At 38.4% G+C, this 16,446-nt stretch overlaps 2 protein-coding genes across 3 annotated transcripts; both read right to left on the minus strand.

Moving 5' to 3' along the window:
• Positions 1–235: 235 nt before the first annotated feature.
• On the minus strand, positions 236–8,484 carry LOC122669509 (5'-3' exoribonuclease). The gene is made up of 5 exons (XM_043866283.1): positions 7,893–8,484; positions 2,863–2,987; positions 2,383–2,697; positions 1,841–2,010; positions 236–797 (listed from the first exon to the last, which is right to left on the minus strand). Exons 1-5 carry the CDS (start codon positions 8,250–8,252, stop codon positions 385–387), a joined length of 1,383 nt encoding a protein of 460 aa, XP_043722218.1. The 5' UTR covers positions 8,253–8,484; the 3' UTR covers positions 236–384.
• Positions 8,485–14,179: 5,695 nt separating this feature from the next.
• LOC122669180 lies at positions 14,180–16,009 on the minus strand. 2 transcript variants are annotated; one of them, XM_043865872.1, is made up of 5 exons: positions 15,474–16,009; positions 15,083–15,440; positions 14,897–14,950; positions 14,593–14,777; positions 14,180–14,355 (listed from the first exon to the last, which is right to left on the minus strand). In XM_043865872.1, exons 1-5 carry the CDS (start codon positions 15,882–15,884, stop codon positions 14,269–14,271), a joined length of 1,095 nt encoding a protein of 364 aa, XP_043721807.1. In that variant the 5' UTR covers positions 15,885–16,009; the 3' UTR covers positions 14,180–14,268. The 2 variants fall into 2 exon arrangements, with proteins under 2 accessions (XP_043721807.1, XP_043721808.1); XM_043865873.1 differs by lacking the exon at positions 14,593–14,777.
• Positions 16,010–16,446: the final 437 nt, after the last annotated feature.

The raw sequence follows: 16,446 nt of genomic DNA on the forward strand, positions 1-16,446 counted from the left end.
CAGGATCTACAAACGATAGGGATACATACTGTAATTGGCATTTTGAATAAGAAGAACAATGCAGGCAAATGAAAAATAAAAATGGAATAAAAATAATGTAAGGTTAACATATGTTTATATGCATATCCAATTCCGATGAATGAGACATGTTAAATTCAATAAAACATTTCAAAAATAAAGGAAGGAAAAAGCTCTAGTGACATGTTAAATTCAATAAAACATTTCAAAAATAAAAGGGAAAAGCTCTAGTGGTTCTTAACAGAGACCCACCTACTCTAGCAGAGAATATTTTGAATGAAATTAGAACTGCCAGCACCGTCGCAGGAAAAAGGGTAAAATAGAAGGGAAAAAAACTATATAGGAAACAAACCACCAGGAAAAGAACTATGTACTTGTTACAGACACCTCGATGTCAGTCTGATTGATGCCAGCGCAGGAAAGCTTCAACCTAAGTGTCTCAACATCAATGGTCTGTCTTTCCTCATTTGTCAACCAGGAGGACAGGCACAGGTCAATCACATCCTTGCAACAACTCAATGAACCACCCTTGATGTTCCTGATCTTCCCAAACCTCGCAATCCTCTCCAGACTTGCATCAGATGGTTCCTCTGCAAAACTCTGCAGTACATCTTTAATCGCATTGCACCAAATAGGTCGGGCTACCTGAAGGAACTCGTGCTGAGCTAACACAGGGAGATTCACACTTCCCAGATCAGACTCATCATGGCGTCGCCTACCATGATAGTCTGATCCTCCAAGTTTCAAAAGATCATAGGTATCAGCCAACTCACTGAATGCTGTTCACAAAACATCAGCAACATGAGTTATTATATAACAACAGATCATGCAAAGTGATAAAAGCAAAACAATGCAGACTGGAATCTTTCTACATTGTATTGGAAAACCAACACTCCATTAGAGCACTTAATAGAATGTATTAGTACATGAAAGCCAATTTATAACAAAGAAAACTGGTACTACTAAAAAATCATGTGAAAATTTATGTTCGATATGCCACTTTCTCTGAGATCCTTTCCAGTCGTCTCTGTATCAGTTTACAAACACATGACCTTAGGGGGGAAAAATGAAAACTAAATCATTTCCTTCTATAAGACAGTCACGAAACACTACGCAATTAGGAAAAATTGGAATATCTAATCAATCAAACGATGTTATTGATTTTCCCCCATATGGTCCCATAGTCTCATAATATCAGATGTGTAGTAGAAGCAAAACATTCATGTTCCCAACTTTTGAACTTTATGTGCATACTGCATCCAGAGGTTAATGTTCACATTTATATCTTCATTGGTTTTTCCTAGACCCTAAAAATTGATTATTAACATTACATACCAGAGGTCAATGTTTTTTTTATCAACTTGGCCACTTCTGGAATAAAGTTGGAATACCTGCTTCTAGACATACAAATCTTAAAGAGAAAACAGCAAGAAATACAGAGTAGAAATGGGTTTGGTATATCAGACCCTTCAGCTCAGCCCGAATTGAATTGGTCCCTAAAATTTAGATCCTGGATCCTAGACTGTTTTGATCAACTAGTCAGGCCGCATTCAGGTCTAAAATAAGGTAACAATCCACATCAGATTCACCCTCTGGCCAACTTTGTATTCTATAAAGTCGGATCAATTTCAGAACCACTTGGTTCCAACCCAGATCTCAACTATGTTAAGCACTTATTTATTTATTTTTTTGGACCAACAACAACTTCATTAATCTGATGTAGAAGAACTAGATCAATTAGGCACTTCAATGTCCTTACTCTACTCGCTGATGGTAGGTCTCAACTGAAAACAAATAAAGACTTTGAGGACCATGATTTTACCTGCCAGTTTCCCATCACTTCGGTAGACCTCTATCCCATGAAGACCTGCAGCTTTCAATCTCCTGATAACAGCAACAGGGTTCTTCAATGCCCATGGATGAGCTAATGTTGCCACACCCCCTGTTTGACATATCAATTGAACTGCTTCCTCTGCTAGAGCCTCACTACCCCTGAGTCATGCAGCTTACATGTTAACAGAAACAATTTCCAGTACCATACAAGCAAGAAACATTGTTTTTTTTTTTTCAACAAAAGCGTGGTTGGAGGATTAGAAGAAAAGGTTTTAAGGCAGGATTTGGTCCCAAGACCTGGCCACAACAATCCAAGGTCCTTCCTGCTGGGAAAAGCAACACTTGCAAGAAACATACATGGTTAATTTATTTTCTTTTTCCTTTTTGTGTTCTTAATTTTTGGCGGATGGGTGCCAATTGCAACCTCCACCCCTCTTCACATGTTTGTAGGATTGGGGCAGTGTTGGTACGTTTGTGGTTGAATTGAGTTGAGAGATAAACCCAGGAAAGAGCTAGATATCGGATTATTACGTAGAATAGGCAGGTCCACCATCATATAGATATCGGTTGAAAGCTTGCTTCAGATTTTCTACATGGCCAGCTTCGACCAATGCACGAGCCACATGCAACCTCCCAGGAGCCACTCCATTCCCTGCAATTTTGGCAACATGCTCCCACTTAAGGGGCATCTTCAAGTTGTTTAGCTTTGAAACCATGTTCTTTGCACGGAGGAAACGACCATCCCTTATGTTGGCTAAGCATTTCTCCATCTCTTCAACTCTCGAGGGTCCGCCGCTGCTGTAATAAGCAAGGATGTGAACCGGCTCTTCAGTTCCAGATTCTCCTCTGTTGCACATATTCCAAAGCGCAAAATCAGAAAAGTTCTTTTTATTTTCCCCTTCAAGAATAAGTTTGGTGTTTTAAATAGCTTTAAACAATGAGAAATATATAAATAAGTGAAATAACAGCCATTTTTCATAAGAATTTGAGCAGAGTATAAAAGAAGATGACCTTGGAGAGAATATGGTACTAATCTCAACGCCTGGAATTATCTTGATGCCAAATTTCCGAGCGGCTTCCAATGCTTCTGGGATGCCAGCCATGGTATCATGATCAGTCAGTGCAAGCACTTTCACCTGTTCTGAACACATTAAATTAAAATATCGTGCTCCATCTTTGTCCAGTCAAACATCAAGTGTCAAAAGCTAGGATACCAGCAATAACACTTAGAGTCCATCATAATTATGGCAAGACAGATCACTTTATCCTTTCGAAGGTGATGAACTTTTTTATATTATTTACTGGTACAATTGACATCGGATAATAGGAAGCAGAGAAGAATATTTCAAATCGACCACCTCTTATCCGCTGCAAGTTCACGGAGATTCTAGCTTTGAGATCAGCTAGGCCATGACCCAGTTGGTGCCAAGTCTTAAGGTAGGGGATCTGAGCTTTCAGATGTTGAGTCAGTGCTGAGTGGAAAATAGATTAGTAATTTTCAGTTAGCTGAATGCATGGATTACTACCATCCCCCCTGTTACGCTTAATTGAAATACAGTCTCTGAGCATTTAAAAATAAGATACACAACATTGAGGGATAATAACATAAATTCATGGGTTTTGGGAGATCTAGTAATTGTATTCTCCTTCTTACATATTTGTGTGGAAAGCCAGACTCTTTTGACTTCTTTACAGTAACATCATGTTGTTCGCTACCGCTTATCCTAAAAGCTCGAACTTGTAGGTAAGAGCAACATTAATATACATCAACACCCTCGCCAGGCAAGTGTAGGCCTGCCATTGCAGTGTAGTCCTTGCAAGTGACACAACATATGGCACCGAGGGGGAAGAAATGTCAGGATACCCCATTGCACTTCCCAAGAGTCGAACACTCGACCTCGCTGCTCTAATACCATGTTCGCTACCACTTCTCCTAAATGCTCGAACTTTTAGGTAAGAGCACCATAAATGCATATGTCAACACATATGCTATCCAACAATTAAATGCTCAAAATCAACTAAGCATTATCCTAACTGAATGAGCATAGAGCATCAGATATTTTTATTTTTCTTTCTATTTGTGATGTGGGTATTTGTATTTTATGCACATTCAGTATGAAGTTGAGAGGCCATTTGGTTGGATCTGAGGGTTCCAAAGAAAACAAGCATGAAAAGACATCACATTATGCTGTAGGAAGGATCCCGTGAAAAAGACTCCCATGCTGCTCCCTGTTGCTCTTTTATCCCAACCTTTACTATCATGGAACTGTCTAATAAGCTGATATAGGCGATCCACACCAGATTATACTTTCCAACCATCCAAGTTTCAATGTATAAGTGCATTTTTATAAACTAAGATTCTGTGGAGTGATGGAAGGCCTAATATAATTCCATACCAGATACCACAAATCTTTCCCAAATCTAGTGCAAGATCCATCAACAGGTTTGAATGCAATCAGCACAATGGAGCTAGCTGACACCTTTAGGACGCCATTCCAGAGAGACACATTGACTTTATCTCATCTTTCACCGACATTTATCCTCTCCTCGACAATCACACAACATTTCCCTAAAAGGTCCTGATTCGATGCCATCAAGGGTCTCACTTCCACACCCTCATTCTTATTTTGCTTGCAAACAGTCCCCAATCCATTAAATGATATTTTTCGATCCTTTTCTGCCAAAATACGAAATTCTTCAATTCGAGGCTTTGATTGTTGTCCAAAGACCATAGTAAGGTCAACTGAGCATGGAAGGAGTTCATAGGATAATAAAGAAGCATTCAATATGGGATTTACTCAATCTGCTAATCAGATTACTCTAATGAATGATACATCATCAAGTTTTCACTGGGATATTGTGAAATATTAAACCACGAGGCCTGTCAGAAATGAAAGTTGATTCTAACAAACACTTCTACTATTCAGGTTATAGTTTACAGAAACAATAATTTTCGAAACATTTTCGTATGTCAATAAGGGTTTCTAAGATGGAGCTGTCTCAACTCTCAACAATTCCCTAGCAGGTAAAAGAATCTTGTTCCAACGTTGCATCCTATCTTTGTCATAATCTTTGTTGATGTGTATGCCTTCAATTCATTTCTTGACACTCTGAACATCCTTAGACCTCCAATGTAACATCCCAATTTTCATCACCCGCCCAAAAAAAAAGGTAAATCTGATTAACATGTAAGGTGGGAATGGGACTAAGTCAACAATGGGGAAGGCAGCCACAGCCCAAGGCCCTGACCCAGTCAGGCTCAGCTTCTCCAAGACACCAAAACTGACAAATAAACCTCAATGAGCTATTTACCAGTCTAACCATCATGATTAATGATCTAATCAAACAGAAGTGGAAATTAAAATGAACAACCGACAGCAAAACTGGAAGAATAAAACATAACACAAACCATATGAAAAGCGAAACACAGAGCATTACACTATGAAAAATGGAAGGACCTTAGCCAAAACAGAAACATTGGGGCACAGAGCAGATGAAAGCAAGGACCCAGAAGGTTTCAGCTAAGGTCTGCATTAAGCTGTTAATGATCCACTCTTTAATATGATTCCTATGGAAATTTATAGCTCCTGTGGTTATTGCACTCATCCACTGGTCAAGTTTCATACCCATATAAGCAAGGGAAGTGGCTCAAACTTCAATCTGAAGTTTCATCAAATTATAAGTGTCATGCTAACATGAATGAACCCTATGCCAACTAGAGTAAACCAGCCTCAACCAGACAGGCTTTGGTTTCCAACCCTATCAAATAGCTTTTAATGAACCAGTTACTAACCCATCCAACATAATAAATGGTCAAATTTAAACCAGAAAAGAAAACCAAAGCAATTGTTTAGAATAAAACTAAAACAAGAAACACAGAACTAATAACTTGACATCCCAAGAAAAAAAATACCCCATAAATACAGAAACTGAAAATTAAACTTAAAAAGAAAAGAAATACTAATTGAATAAGACGTTTGGAAGCAGAACCCTAGTAGATCATTGCAATTTCTAGTTATGCCTGAAACAGAAGGTATTCAATAACACTCAAAAAGAACTAAATCTTCCTTGAGAACAAAAAGAGATTGTCAAAGGCAAAATAGCCATATATATTCACCCGTGTGAATGCCAGATCAGATGCATGTTTGAAAGAATACATTCATCCAAAGGTCAAATAGCAATCCCAAAATCTAAAATATTGGCTTTTCCAACCAACCTTTATCTTTTCTTGTTACTGACTATAGAAGGAAGATGCATATGGACAAGGACACCACCAAAATAAAAATAAAGAAATTAAAATTAGAATTGCAGCAACAAATTAGGAAGGAAATGCCAGTCCCACGTACAAAGGTGGCCTACAAATCCCACCTTTCATCCTGAAAGCCTACTTTAAGATACTACATATTGTTGCCTCTCTTCAGACATGATAGTTTCCACGAAATCCCCTCAAAATCACTATGCCATCCATTGATTACTAAATTAATCTCCCTTAACTAGCACATGAGAAATGAAATACTAAAAAAGAGAAACCAGAAAGAACTTCCACTGGACTTTGCATTATCATGGAACATACTAGCATTTCTCTCCTTCTAAATGCACCAAACAACTTCCACCAGCCAGAACCTCTGCATAGATGTCCCCCTCTTTCTAGAAGGAGAAGGATGCCACCCCCCAAGAACTTTACCATATCATCCATGTTAAGTTTGTAACCCACAAATACCAAGGATAACTTTTCCAACCACTAGCCCTCCCCCCTCAAAATAATAATTCATTTCCAATTCTAAAGGGAAATTGTAAAGAGAGAAATGTAATTCCCACTTTTATTAACAGATTCCTGTGCACTAACTGATGCAATAGTAAATACAAGAAATTCTTGGAGAAGTAGTAGAGGTGCTCCACAACCACATTATCATATTCCATCCTCTGCATCCCAACAACCTCTACAATTTCAGTTCAGAGGGATTCCAATCTCCACAAATCATGACCCAAACAGACCAAACTAAGCAAACAAGCAGGCAGAAGCAATGAAGTCTAGTTTTTAGAGTGAAAAGTGGGAGTCTAGATTGATTTTTGTCAAATAGGCTGGGGCTAAAAAGAATAGACTTGTAATTGCATAGTATTGGAGTAGCTTTCAAGATCTTCTAGACTAAAGTTTCAACTTTCAACTAGTAGAAAACTAGGGCAATGATCAATCGAGGTCATAGCCAATAAAAAATTTCAATAAAAAAAGTAAGTTAAAACAAACTTTCTTTAAGAGAGCAGAGTTAATTCATCCAAGGTCATAGCCAATAATTTCCCACCAAAAGCTACCTCTGAGGCTGCTAATTAATCCCAAGGCCACGGGTTCCAGAGCACCATTATTTGTCACATGCACGCTCACATTAACAAGCATAAAGTAACTAACCATTGCCTCATTAATCACCAAACTCAATATGAAGATATTGACTGCATTTCATCCATTATAAAAGAACTGCACATGATGTGGAGTCACCAAAGAAGACTAATGAACAAAACAAAAAGCACGAAGCAAAAAGTGAAACTATTCACAACCATCCTAATAGAACAGTAACTGGGTAGAAAAAACAAACAAAAATAGGAAGCTAGAGAGATATGAAAGACGAAAATAAATCTAAGAATAACAAAACACAGGAGAGACGCAACATCTGGGTATATTGAACTATGGAAGTATATAAACCAACCAGTATCATGAATCCAAAGAAGAATCAGAATATGAGAAGCCAAATAGAAGATAAAAGCAGAAACAATGCTGGTGCCACAATAAAACAGTAGAAAGGGAAACGAACCCGTTCTGAGAACAGTAAAAGAAGACAAGAACTACTCACAATACCCATTGACAGGAAAGAAAAAAAAAAAAAAAAGGGTAAAGAAACTCATTTTTGCTATCCATTCAACAAACATCAGCAGGAAACGCAATCAAGAGGACGTTTTACCAAGAAAAAAACAAGACCCAGCCCAGAAATTCATCCAGCCAAAAAGATTTACAGAACAATATAAATTAAAAAAAGAAAGGAATAACTCACTCCTTTTCCATGAGCTCTCTCAACAAGAGCAGAAGGCGATAGGTACCCATCGCTACAAGTGGAATGGGAATGCAACTCGAAGACCACCTTGTCCGCAAATCTCGTATGGCTCTTCGGGACCCCGAAATCGTCAACAGATGGAGCGGAAGGAGAATCAAGAAAAACCCATTCGGACACAGATTTAGCAGCTAAGATCTGTTCCACAGCCATCTTCTTCTTTTTACCACCGCTCTTCTTCTTGGACTTCTTCTTTTTCGTCGTCGTCGTCGTCGTCGTCGTATTTGCTACATAACCGTTAGTACTGTTGTTGTTGTTATTAATGCTATTGCTACCATGACGAAGAGAATAACCGTCTCCCATCACAAACTCACAAAAACCAGGAATTTCTTCTTCTGGGGATGTTTGGAGCTATAGAGATTAATGATCTGCTACAACAAATTGGGTATTCTTTCTGTTTCTAGCTAATAGCTAGGGTATCGAACCATCAACATATTTTAACCCACCAAAGGAAATAAACTTCCCAGTTACCATCGTTTGAATCTCCTCAATAAAGAGAGCAATTTCTCTTCTGTTTCTCGTATTCCGAGTTCAGCTTCAGACCCAGTCAATATATCGTACTCTACAAATCAGTACTACAATATGTAAAAATAATCTTACGCAATGGGATGAAATTGTGAGAGAGAGAAAGTGATAGAGTTCATGAAGCGGACATGTACGAAAAGGGTCGTAAAGCCATTAATCATTATCATGTGTTCTTCTTACAAATATCTCTACAGGGACAGGGACGAACGATAGAGTTTTGGGTTTCAATTCGTCCTTTCATATATACCTCTTCCCCTGAATTAATGACCAGGTGCCCTCCCACCAAAAAAAAATAAAATGACCATATGCCCTTCTTTTACTCTCTTTTCTTCTCAGTGGCTTGGTTCATCTGAGTTTTATCAAAAAAAAAAAAAGCTTGGTTCATCTGATTCTCTCTCTCACTCGGCTTGGGGATTCGTGCTGGGAAACAAACAAGAAAAGGGCGAGTCTCGAAACTCTCGATGCACACTCCCGCTTATCCCTCTCTCTCTCTCTCGCAGTCCTGAGTCCCCCTCGCTCGCTCGTTCGTTCTCTTCCGTCTCAAGTAGGTTTTAAAGAGAGGGGACAGGACAAAAGCCAAAAGGTTGAGACACCTATTAACCTATCACCTACGCCATTTCGGTCCTTTTTGGTATGGAAGGTACTGTACGAGGACAGCAAAAGTGTCTAGTTAAGGGGGAGCCCATGGGCAATGAGCCCATCTATTTTCTTTCTTTGCCATTTGTAAGGAGGACATCTTGGTCTTCAAAGGAGAATGAGTCCCCCACATTTTGTCCATAAATTTTGGGTCTCATTTGACCTATCATGTGCAGAAACTTGGGGCATCCATCTCCCTTTCAAAATGGTGAAGGGAGAGTCTCTCCGTCCATCCCATATCTCTTTTTAATTTGACTAGAAAAAAGTTATTTTGGACTATCAATAGAGGGGATTATTGAAAGTTAATGGTGAACCCAAAATCCAATTTTAATGACCAGTTGATCAAGTGCGTGAAAGTAAACTTAAACCTAGATTTACTATCTGAGTAAAAATGATAATTAAATGATCTTGTAGTGTTATCATCCTGATTTCCTCTCATTTGATCAATCTTTTAAAGGATTTTTTTTATTGATACCCCTTAAGATGTCAAATAATTTATAACTTTACATTTATATCCTTTCAATATAACATAATTATTTGGGCAAGATATTGTTATTTGATGTCTAGGTGTAAGAACTAGCGATTAGTTAACATTCTTTTTCCCTAATTTTTTACTACTACACTAAAACCAATTGATGATACTGAAAATGCAACTTTATATCCTTTTGTAAAATGGATAAATAATCTTAGAATCGCAAGGAGACGCTGATCTTTTAAGCCCAACACCTCTCAATAATGTATTAATGTTGCCGCATCAAAGTCCAAGAGGCCAAGATGCAACATAATTCAGCTCTTTTCCCCGCTTCAAATCATGGTAGGGTCAAAGACTCAAAGCCCATCCTTTTAACCCCCCAAAAAACCCATCCCGCCTCCCAATAAAATATTCAAAAAATTATTAATTGTCAGTTTTGGATTAATGGGATTTTAACTCTTCCTAAATTGAAGGGGTGGGGGTATTAGACCGTATTACTATTAAGAATTAAGATGTCTTCTTTCTCCACTACCCTAAAATTATCAATATTCTAAAGGATGTGGAGTGCAAAACAAAGTATTCTTAAAGGAGAAAGTTTTCATATAAGATTCCCTTCCTTAGTAGTACTTTTTTTTAGTTCAAGTAATTCGATGCCATTGTCCCTATGCCCTGCCCTACACTAGTAGTCTAGTACACTGCACAGTGCAGAGCAGTGCAGTGCATTGCACACCTCACTTACCATATCAAAATTGGTAATTGCCACAGGACCTGGTGTACTACCCCACTTGTATTTTAGAGTCCATAATATTCATTAAACCGCACTAATGTGGATCTTACCCACGGGTCCAAATCCATAGGTAATTGGCATCTCCCAATAGGAATCAGGGTTTAAAAACAAAGAATTGGAATCTGGAATGGGCTTGGGTAGGTCTCGATCCGGCCTTCAAATCGATGTTTTAATGTTTTTTAGGATTTTTCCGTACCAAGGATATATGAGTAAAATAAGTAAAAAAAAAAAAAAAAAGGATTGGATGAGGCTGATTCGATTCCAACTCTTGAACTCTTGCTCTATATCGGGTCCAACCAATTCTGATCCAATTTTCAATACAAAATTGGGTCATCATGGTCGAAATCAGTCATAATCGGTCCAGATTTAGTACGGTAGCTACCAGAATTGGCCAAGATCAAGTAGAACTTGGAAAATGAATCGTGGGGAATTCGATCAATTCGATTCTAATTTTTTAAACCTTGACGATAAGAAAGAGAGACATTACTTATTACTACATTAGGGGGAAAAATTTCCTTACGCCCTCAATCTTGTAGGTCTATATAGATTATACCATTCATTGTACCGCATTACTGTGGTGTGGGAGATTTCTCTCACACTAGTGTTGTGAGAACCCTTTCCCATTACATTAATAAGAGAAAATTTCTTTATGGGGGGGAGTGTATCGTCTATGTTCAAACATAAAGGAGGCAAAATGATCACTCTGACCCATAAAAAGGGGAAATCTGGTCCCATATGTCAATGTGCATACTCTGATTGACCGCCGAACCCCTGCATGTAAGTAAGGCCACGCCCCATCCACCCACCCACCCACCGACTGAAGAGAACGTTGACCCACATTAATACCACGAAGATTGCTAATGTTGTGGGTCCACTCTTTTTCCTTGCATCAATGGGTCCTACACCACTATGACTATCGTAAGGTGGAATCTATATCATCAATTTTTTGATGTCTAAATTGTCTAACATTGAGTTTGGATTTGTAATGCAAAAGATAAAGGAGAAGATCATATGTTTTTGTAACTTGTAAGTTCACATATCTTTTTTTTTTTTTTTTTGGTAAAGTAAGTTGAAATATCGTCTAGGGCTAAATCTCAACACAACCCCCCCAACCTCCCCCAACAAAAAAAAAATCTAGGCTATTGAAAAGTCTCTGTAACTTAGAACACACGCCATCTAAGCCAGATGGTGAACCTTTTCTACTTCTAAAGTTTCCTAGGTACTTTTGTGGATACTTCCAACTCTTCCTTATTTTGAAAGATTGATTTTTTCAACACTCTAGCGTTAGTTGCTATTCTTGTTATTAGCAGCACATTGTTCTGAGCATTAGAACTATAGAATACCAAAACTGAGGGTGTCCAAACCAGGTCCATCGTTAAGATTTGGTCTCAATCTTAAGATGTAGGTTTTTTCAATTAATCAGTTAATCTTGGCCTGGGCCATGGATCGAAAAGAGTACATTTTAGTAGCAGAATTGTCAATTGTGAACGTACCCCTATCCTCTTGCTCTAGCTGATGTAGCCAGAGTTTGTGTGTGAGCGATTTTAGCTGAGCCTAACATGTTAGAAATGTAACATTAGGATAGTAGAACTAGATTAATGTTAAATATAATATAATAATCATCTCACTTCGCAAGTTGTAATAGTAGTAGTAGCAGTAGCAGTAGCACTACAACTTGAAGGTATAAAGATATCCATTCTGACAAAGAAGGATCAGTTACCAATTAATAGTGCTTTCCTCCCAACTTCGTCCATCATGGAAGTATCTCAGCCTCATGATTCTCTCATCCTAAAGTGCATCTCTATGCATTTCTCTGTTTTTCTTCAACAAAATGTTCATTCTGATTTTTAGTGTTCTCGTGTGCATCAATTGTTTCATTTGCATAAAAAATGCCATTACAGTTCTTACATTCTGATTATGTTCTACTACCGCTATCTCCAAAAAAAAAAAAATGAAAGAAAACCAGAACCCTTACTTCTTCTCTTCCACTACCGATTGCCCCAAGCCGACTGGTCTTCCATTTTGGGCTTTGCAGGCCAACTAATTAAAATGGTTGGTGTCAATCTTGGCCTTCGTCTATGACAAAAATACGGCATTGTTCACTTGTTCAAGACGTGGGTCCCATGACCCAATCCATACCAATCCGGCAATCCCTACGTTCAGGTTTTAGGTTTATAATTTCAAACACTAGGTAAACCGCTTTAACTAAACAAATGCAAATCAGGCCAACCTTAGATTCAACTTTTAACCTGAAAATCGCCATGGTGCAAGGCTCGACGTAATCAATTGTGGTTACAATAAACAAAACCATTACACAATAATAATATATACATAACCTTTATAAAAACCCACTCCAGCACACCCTAATGATGACCAGCCCTAAGGAGGAGAGAACTAGCTATTCCCTTATACATAACCTTTACAAAAACCTACTCCAGCACACCCTAATGATGACCAGCCCTAAGGACGAGAGAACTAGCTATTAAAGGGATTCATTCATTTCGCCTAACCAATAACTAGGGAACACTCAGCACCTTTAAGCATGGATGCGGTATCAGGGAAATCAAGAGGTAAACTCTAAATATTCAATGAACAACGCTTAAGGTTAACATGTTTGGGCATTGAACGCAAGAGCATTGAGAGTAAAAAACTTCCTTTCCTGTCATTGTTAATTGCTATAGTGACTAAATCAAATTACAATTACAACGAAAATCTTGCTGGGTCTAGGTTCACAAAACTTCACCCTGAACTATTACCAATGGTTATCAGATGTAATCAGGTGAACCAATCAATGCTTTAAAACTATCAACCTCAGACCATAAGCTCTTCCACAGGGACAGGTAATAGTGGGTTGACCATCCATTCAATCTAACACCATCTTGAGGTCCAACAGTGGTTTATACTCAATCCAAGTCTGGGTCCAAGCCTTTAAACATGTTCGGACGATCCACATATTTTTACCAAGAACCAAAGTTCACATCGTTTGGACAAACATCTAACCAATTAATCCCTCTGACCTCCAACTTATCCCTATGTCCATGAGTCTAGCCAGCTTTCATAAACCATTTATCATTGAAACTTGAAAGCCAATCTCAATCAAATCTCTTCAACCCAGTTCTACATTTCTATCTAGAACCCTATATTCCAGACTTATTCTCCTCTTAGTGACAAACCAACAGTCCTTAAGATTTTATCTGACAAAATTCTCTACGAGCATATTTTCATCAAAGGTCTACTACCCAATCAACCTTATAATTAAGTTTGCCCCAAGTCTAAAAAATTCAATAATTGTCACAAACAAAAATCCAGCATCAGATTATAGTGTTAGTCATGCAATGTAGGACAAATATGATTCTTGTAGATGAACCGTTTACAGATGAAGCAAGACTCCTTACATTTAGCAAATTCAAGCAACTGAAAAAACTACAGTTTTTCAGGTTTAGAATCTCAGGGATCATATAATCTCAAAGCCCTTAGAGCTGCAAACAGAGCACCATTTGAACTGGGGCCTTTATCGCCCCCAGTACTACTGGGGGAGCTGTGTGCATTGTGCGGTGCAGCACCGCCCATGTGTGCACAGTGGGGCCCACTGTGCACACATGGGCGGTGCTGCACCGCACGATGCGCACAGCACCCCCAGTAGTACTGGGGGCGATAATTTTCCTTTGAACTGGGCCTAACCCAAAAGTTCAAAACAAGACATTATATCAAGTGAGAAAACAAAAATAAAAATGATATCAACATACATGATGGATATAGAGAATATATTTCAGCCCCATCAACTAGAGACTTTTCAGAAAAAAAATAAGGGCATTCAAGTCTATAGCTACAATTGTTGCACAGAAATGTCACCAATGTGTTAGGAGACTGTCACCCAAAAAAAAACTGAAAGCACCCAACTAGTTCTTCAAAGGCATTCCATTAGTCATCTCCAGATCCATCTTGCAGCTCCCTCTCAGTCCTTTCAAAGAAAGAAGACTGGATTGCTGTCATGAAGAATAAAAACTTCTCATCATCATTGGCACAGGACAGAGATCAATAAGTGAAATTGAAGAAAACCAACAATGAATTCGACGAGTGATACTGTAGAGAAAAGCAGGAAATGAAACAAACCCAAAATTCTGGAATATTAGCATGTTCAGATCATTTATTAATACAACTGCACAAAACAGTAAGACAGTACACTGGAACTATAAAAGATAGGGAAAGATGGGTAGACTCACAAGCTGAGTGTTTTCACGATTGAGGATATCCTCTGTCTTAAGGAAAAGTGACTTCCACATGCCCATAAGATCCAATTCTAGTTCTTTTGATTTGTTTAAATTGGCCACGCCATTTTTTTCTGTCTCATACTGATTCAAACTTCTATTTACACAAAATTTAACTTCTTCCCGACTCTTCTTTAACGCTGAAAAAAGGGTGGAGTAAATTGAATAAGCATTCAGTGTTTCGAGAGAGGGAATTAACAAATGACCTACCTGTTAGGTCAAGTTAATCTAGTAAACAACATATTTTAGAAGGGCTTACCAGCAATCCGGCCCTTGACATCCTGGTAATGGAGGTCCGACCAAATATATGCAGCTGCTCAAGATAAAAGATGTCAGTACTCTATGAATAAAATGCAAATTAATAGAACCATCATCTTCCCTTGTCCATGCATTCATAGCTTGTACCAAGTATACATTCGATACAAATAACAAGAGCAAGAGATACCTTTCAGACAGAAAGAACAAGAGCAATCATTGAGCATGTCTATCCCTTGATTAGGATCAGAGCCATCTGCATTAGCAGAACCGGCACACATCTCTGATTCAGAAAACTTGGAACTTGATGACCCAGCAAGATTAGACTTGGTTGAGGTCAGATCACCACCATTCATCGACTCAGGATCATCCCCACAGACATGAGCATCTACAAAATTGTTTTCCAGAGTGCTCCCATCAGCTTTAACATGTTCTTTGCCACCTTGGCTCCCTAGTCCTACAATAACTGATGGAGAGCTGCTCCCACTCTTATCACATTGTTCAGAGCCTATGAAACCAGAAGTATAACTATCTCTCGATCCATCACTGTTCTCCAGGATTCTGCGTGCCACTGCATTTTCTCTTACAAAATGCATACAACCATCTGAAACTGTTGTGAGATCCTTAATTTCACCATGAACCCCAAAAATTCCAGACACTTTGTCACCATTTAGAGAGTCACGTCCACTACCAGATTTCAGTGAACTACAGAGACCCATGGGTTTCGCCAAAGGCAAACCCTTAGCATTACCATCTTCAACACAGTCTCGCTTGCATTTCCCTCTGATTAAATTCTCAACTCCCAGACAAACTTTTTGAACAAACTCAGAATCTGGCACCTTGCCTTCCACATTATCCCGAAACCCATTTCCCCTGTCAAGACCAGGGCTGCTGGAAATTGACACAAACCGTCTTTTACCGTGTCTATTCGTAACATCAGTCAGAACAGGACGGTTTCTGCACCGTCCATCGGAAGAACCATCTCCAATCATTATACCTAATTTATTTCAAATACTAAAAATTAGGGCTACTGGTCTCTCACCAAAACAATCAATTTGCAATATATCGTAAAATTGAGAACCCTCGATCTCACGCAGCCAAATGTCACAAACTTCGAACTCTTTGCAGTTTCTGATCCTGATTTGCAAAATTCCGAGCTTATTATTCAACAAAAAGAGGATAAATAAAATAAAACAACTACCAGAGTATGGTTCAGTCTAACCTTTACAGGCACCAGTTGAAAACCTAAGAAACCGATCAATCCGATCTCCTGGGATACCAGTTAACATATTCCGTGATCGGGAACAACCCTTGTCATCGTTATCAAAAACTACAAAAAAAAAATCACCCAAATATATCATTAATCGATGTAAGAAGCCGAAGGGTCATAATAAACCCTAAATAACAATGAAACATTGAAATTCATGAGGAAAAAAGATTGAGAAAGACACAGTATCAAATTACAGAAAAATACAGTAGCTCTCTAATCACCGAAACATTGATCTTTAAGAAAAGAAAAAAAAAGAGATGATCTGACGTTTTGGAACTACATTG

The sequence above is a fragment of the Telopea speciosissima genome, chromosome 7 (genome assembly GCF_018873765.1).
Source record: "Telopea speciosissima isolate NSW1024214 ecotype Mountain lineage chromosome 7, Tspe_v1, whole genome shotgun sequence".
In the NCBI taxonomy this organism is placed as follows: Eukaryota; Viridiplantae; Streptophyta; class Magnoliopsida; order Proteales; family Proteaceae; genus Telopea; species Telopea speciosissima.

What these genes read in the sequence shown, in the direction of transcription:
- LOC122669509 (XM_043866283.1), bottom strand. Translation starts at nt 8,252, where the DNA reads ATGGGAGACGGTTATTCTCTTCGTCATGGTAGCAATAGCATTAATAAC. An exon ending in AGAGAGCTCATGGAAAAGGA is followed by an intron (nt 2,988 to 7,892) that starts GTGAGTTATTCC and finishes TGTTCAGAACAG; the next exon opens with GTGAAAGTGCTTGCACTGAC. An exon ending in AGTACCATATTCTCTCCAAG is followed by an intron (nt 2,698 to 2,862) that starts GTCATCTTCTTT and finishes TATGTGCAACAG; the next exon opens with AGGAGAATCTGGAACTGAAG.
- LOC122669180 (XM_043865872.1), bottom strand. Translation starts at nt 15,884, where the DNA reads ATGATTGGAGATGGTTCTTCCGATGGACGGTGCAGAAACCGTCCTGTT. An exon ending in TTGTTCTTTCTGTCTGAAAG is followed by an intron (nt 14,951 to 15,082) that starts GTATCTCTTGCT and finishes TATCTTGAGCAG; the next exon opens with CTGCATATATTTGGTCGGAC. An exon ending in ATCGTGAAAACACTCAGCTT is followed by an intron (nt 14,356 to 14,592) that starts GTGAGTCTACCC and finishes TCTTCATGACAG; the next exon opens with CAATCCAGTCTTCTTTCTTT.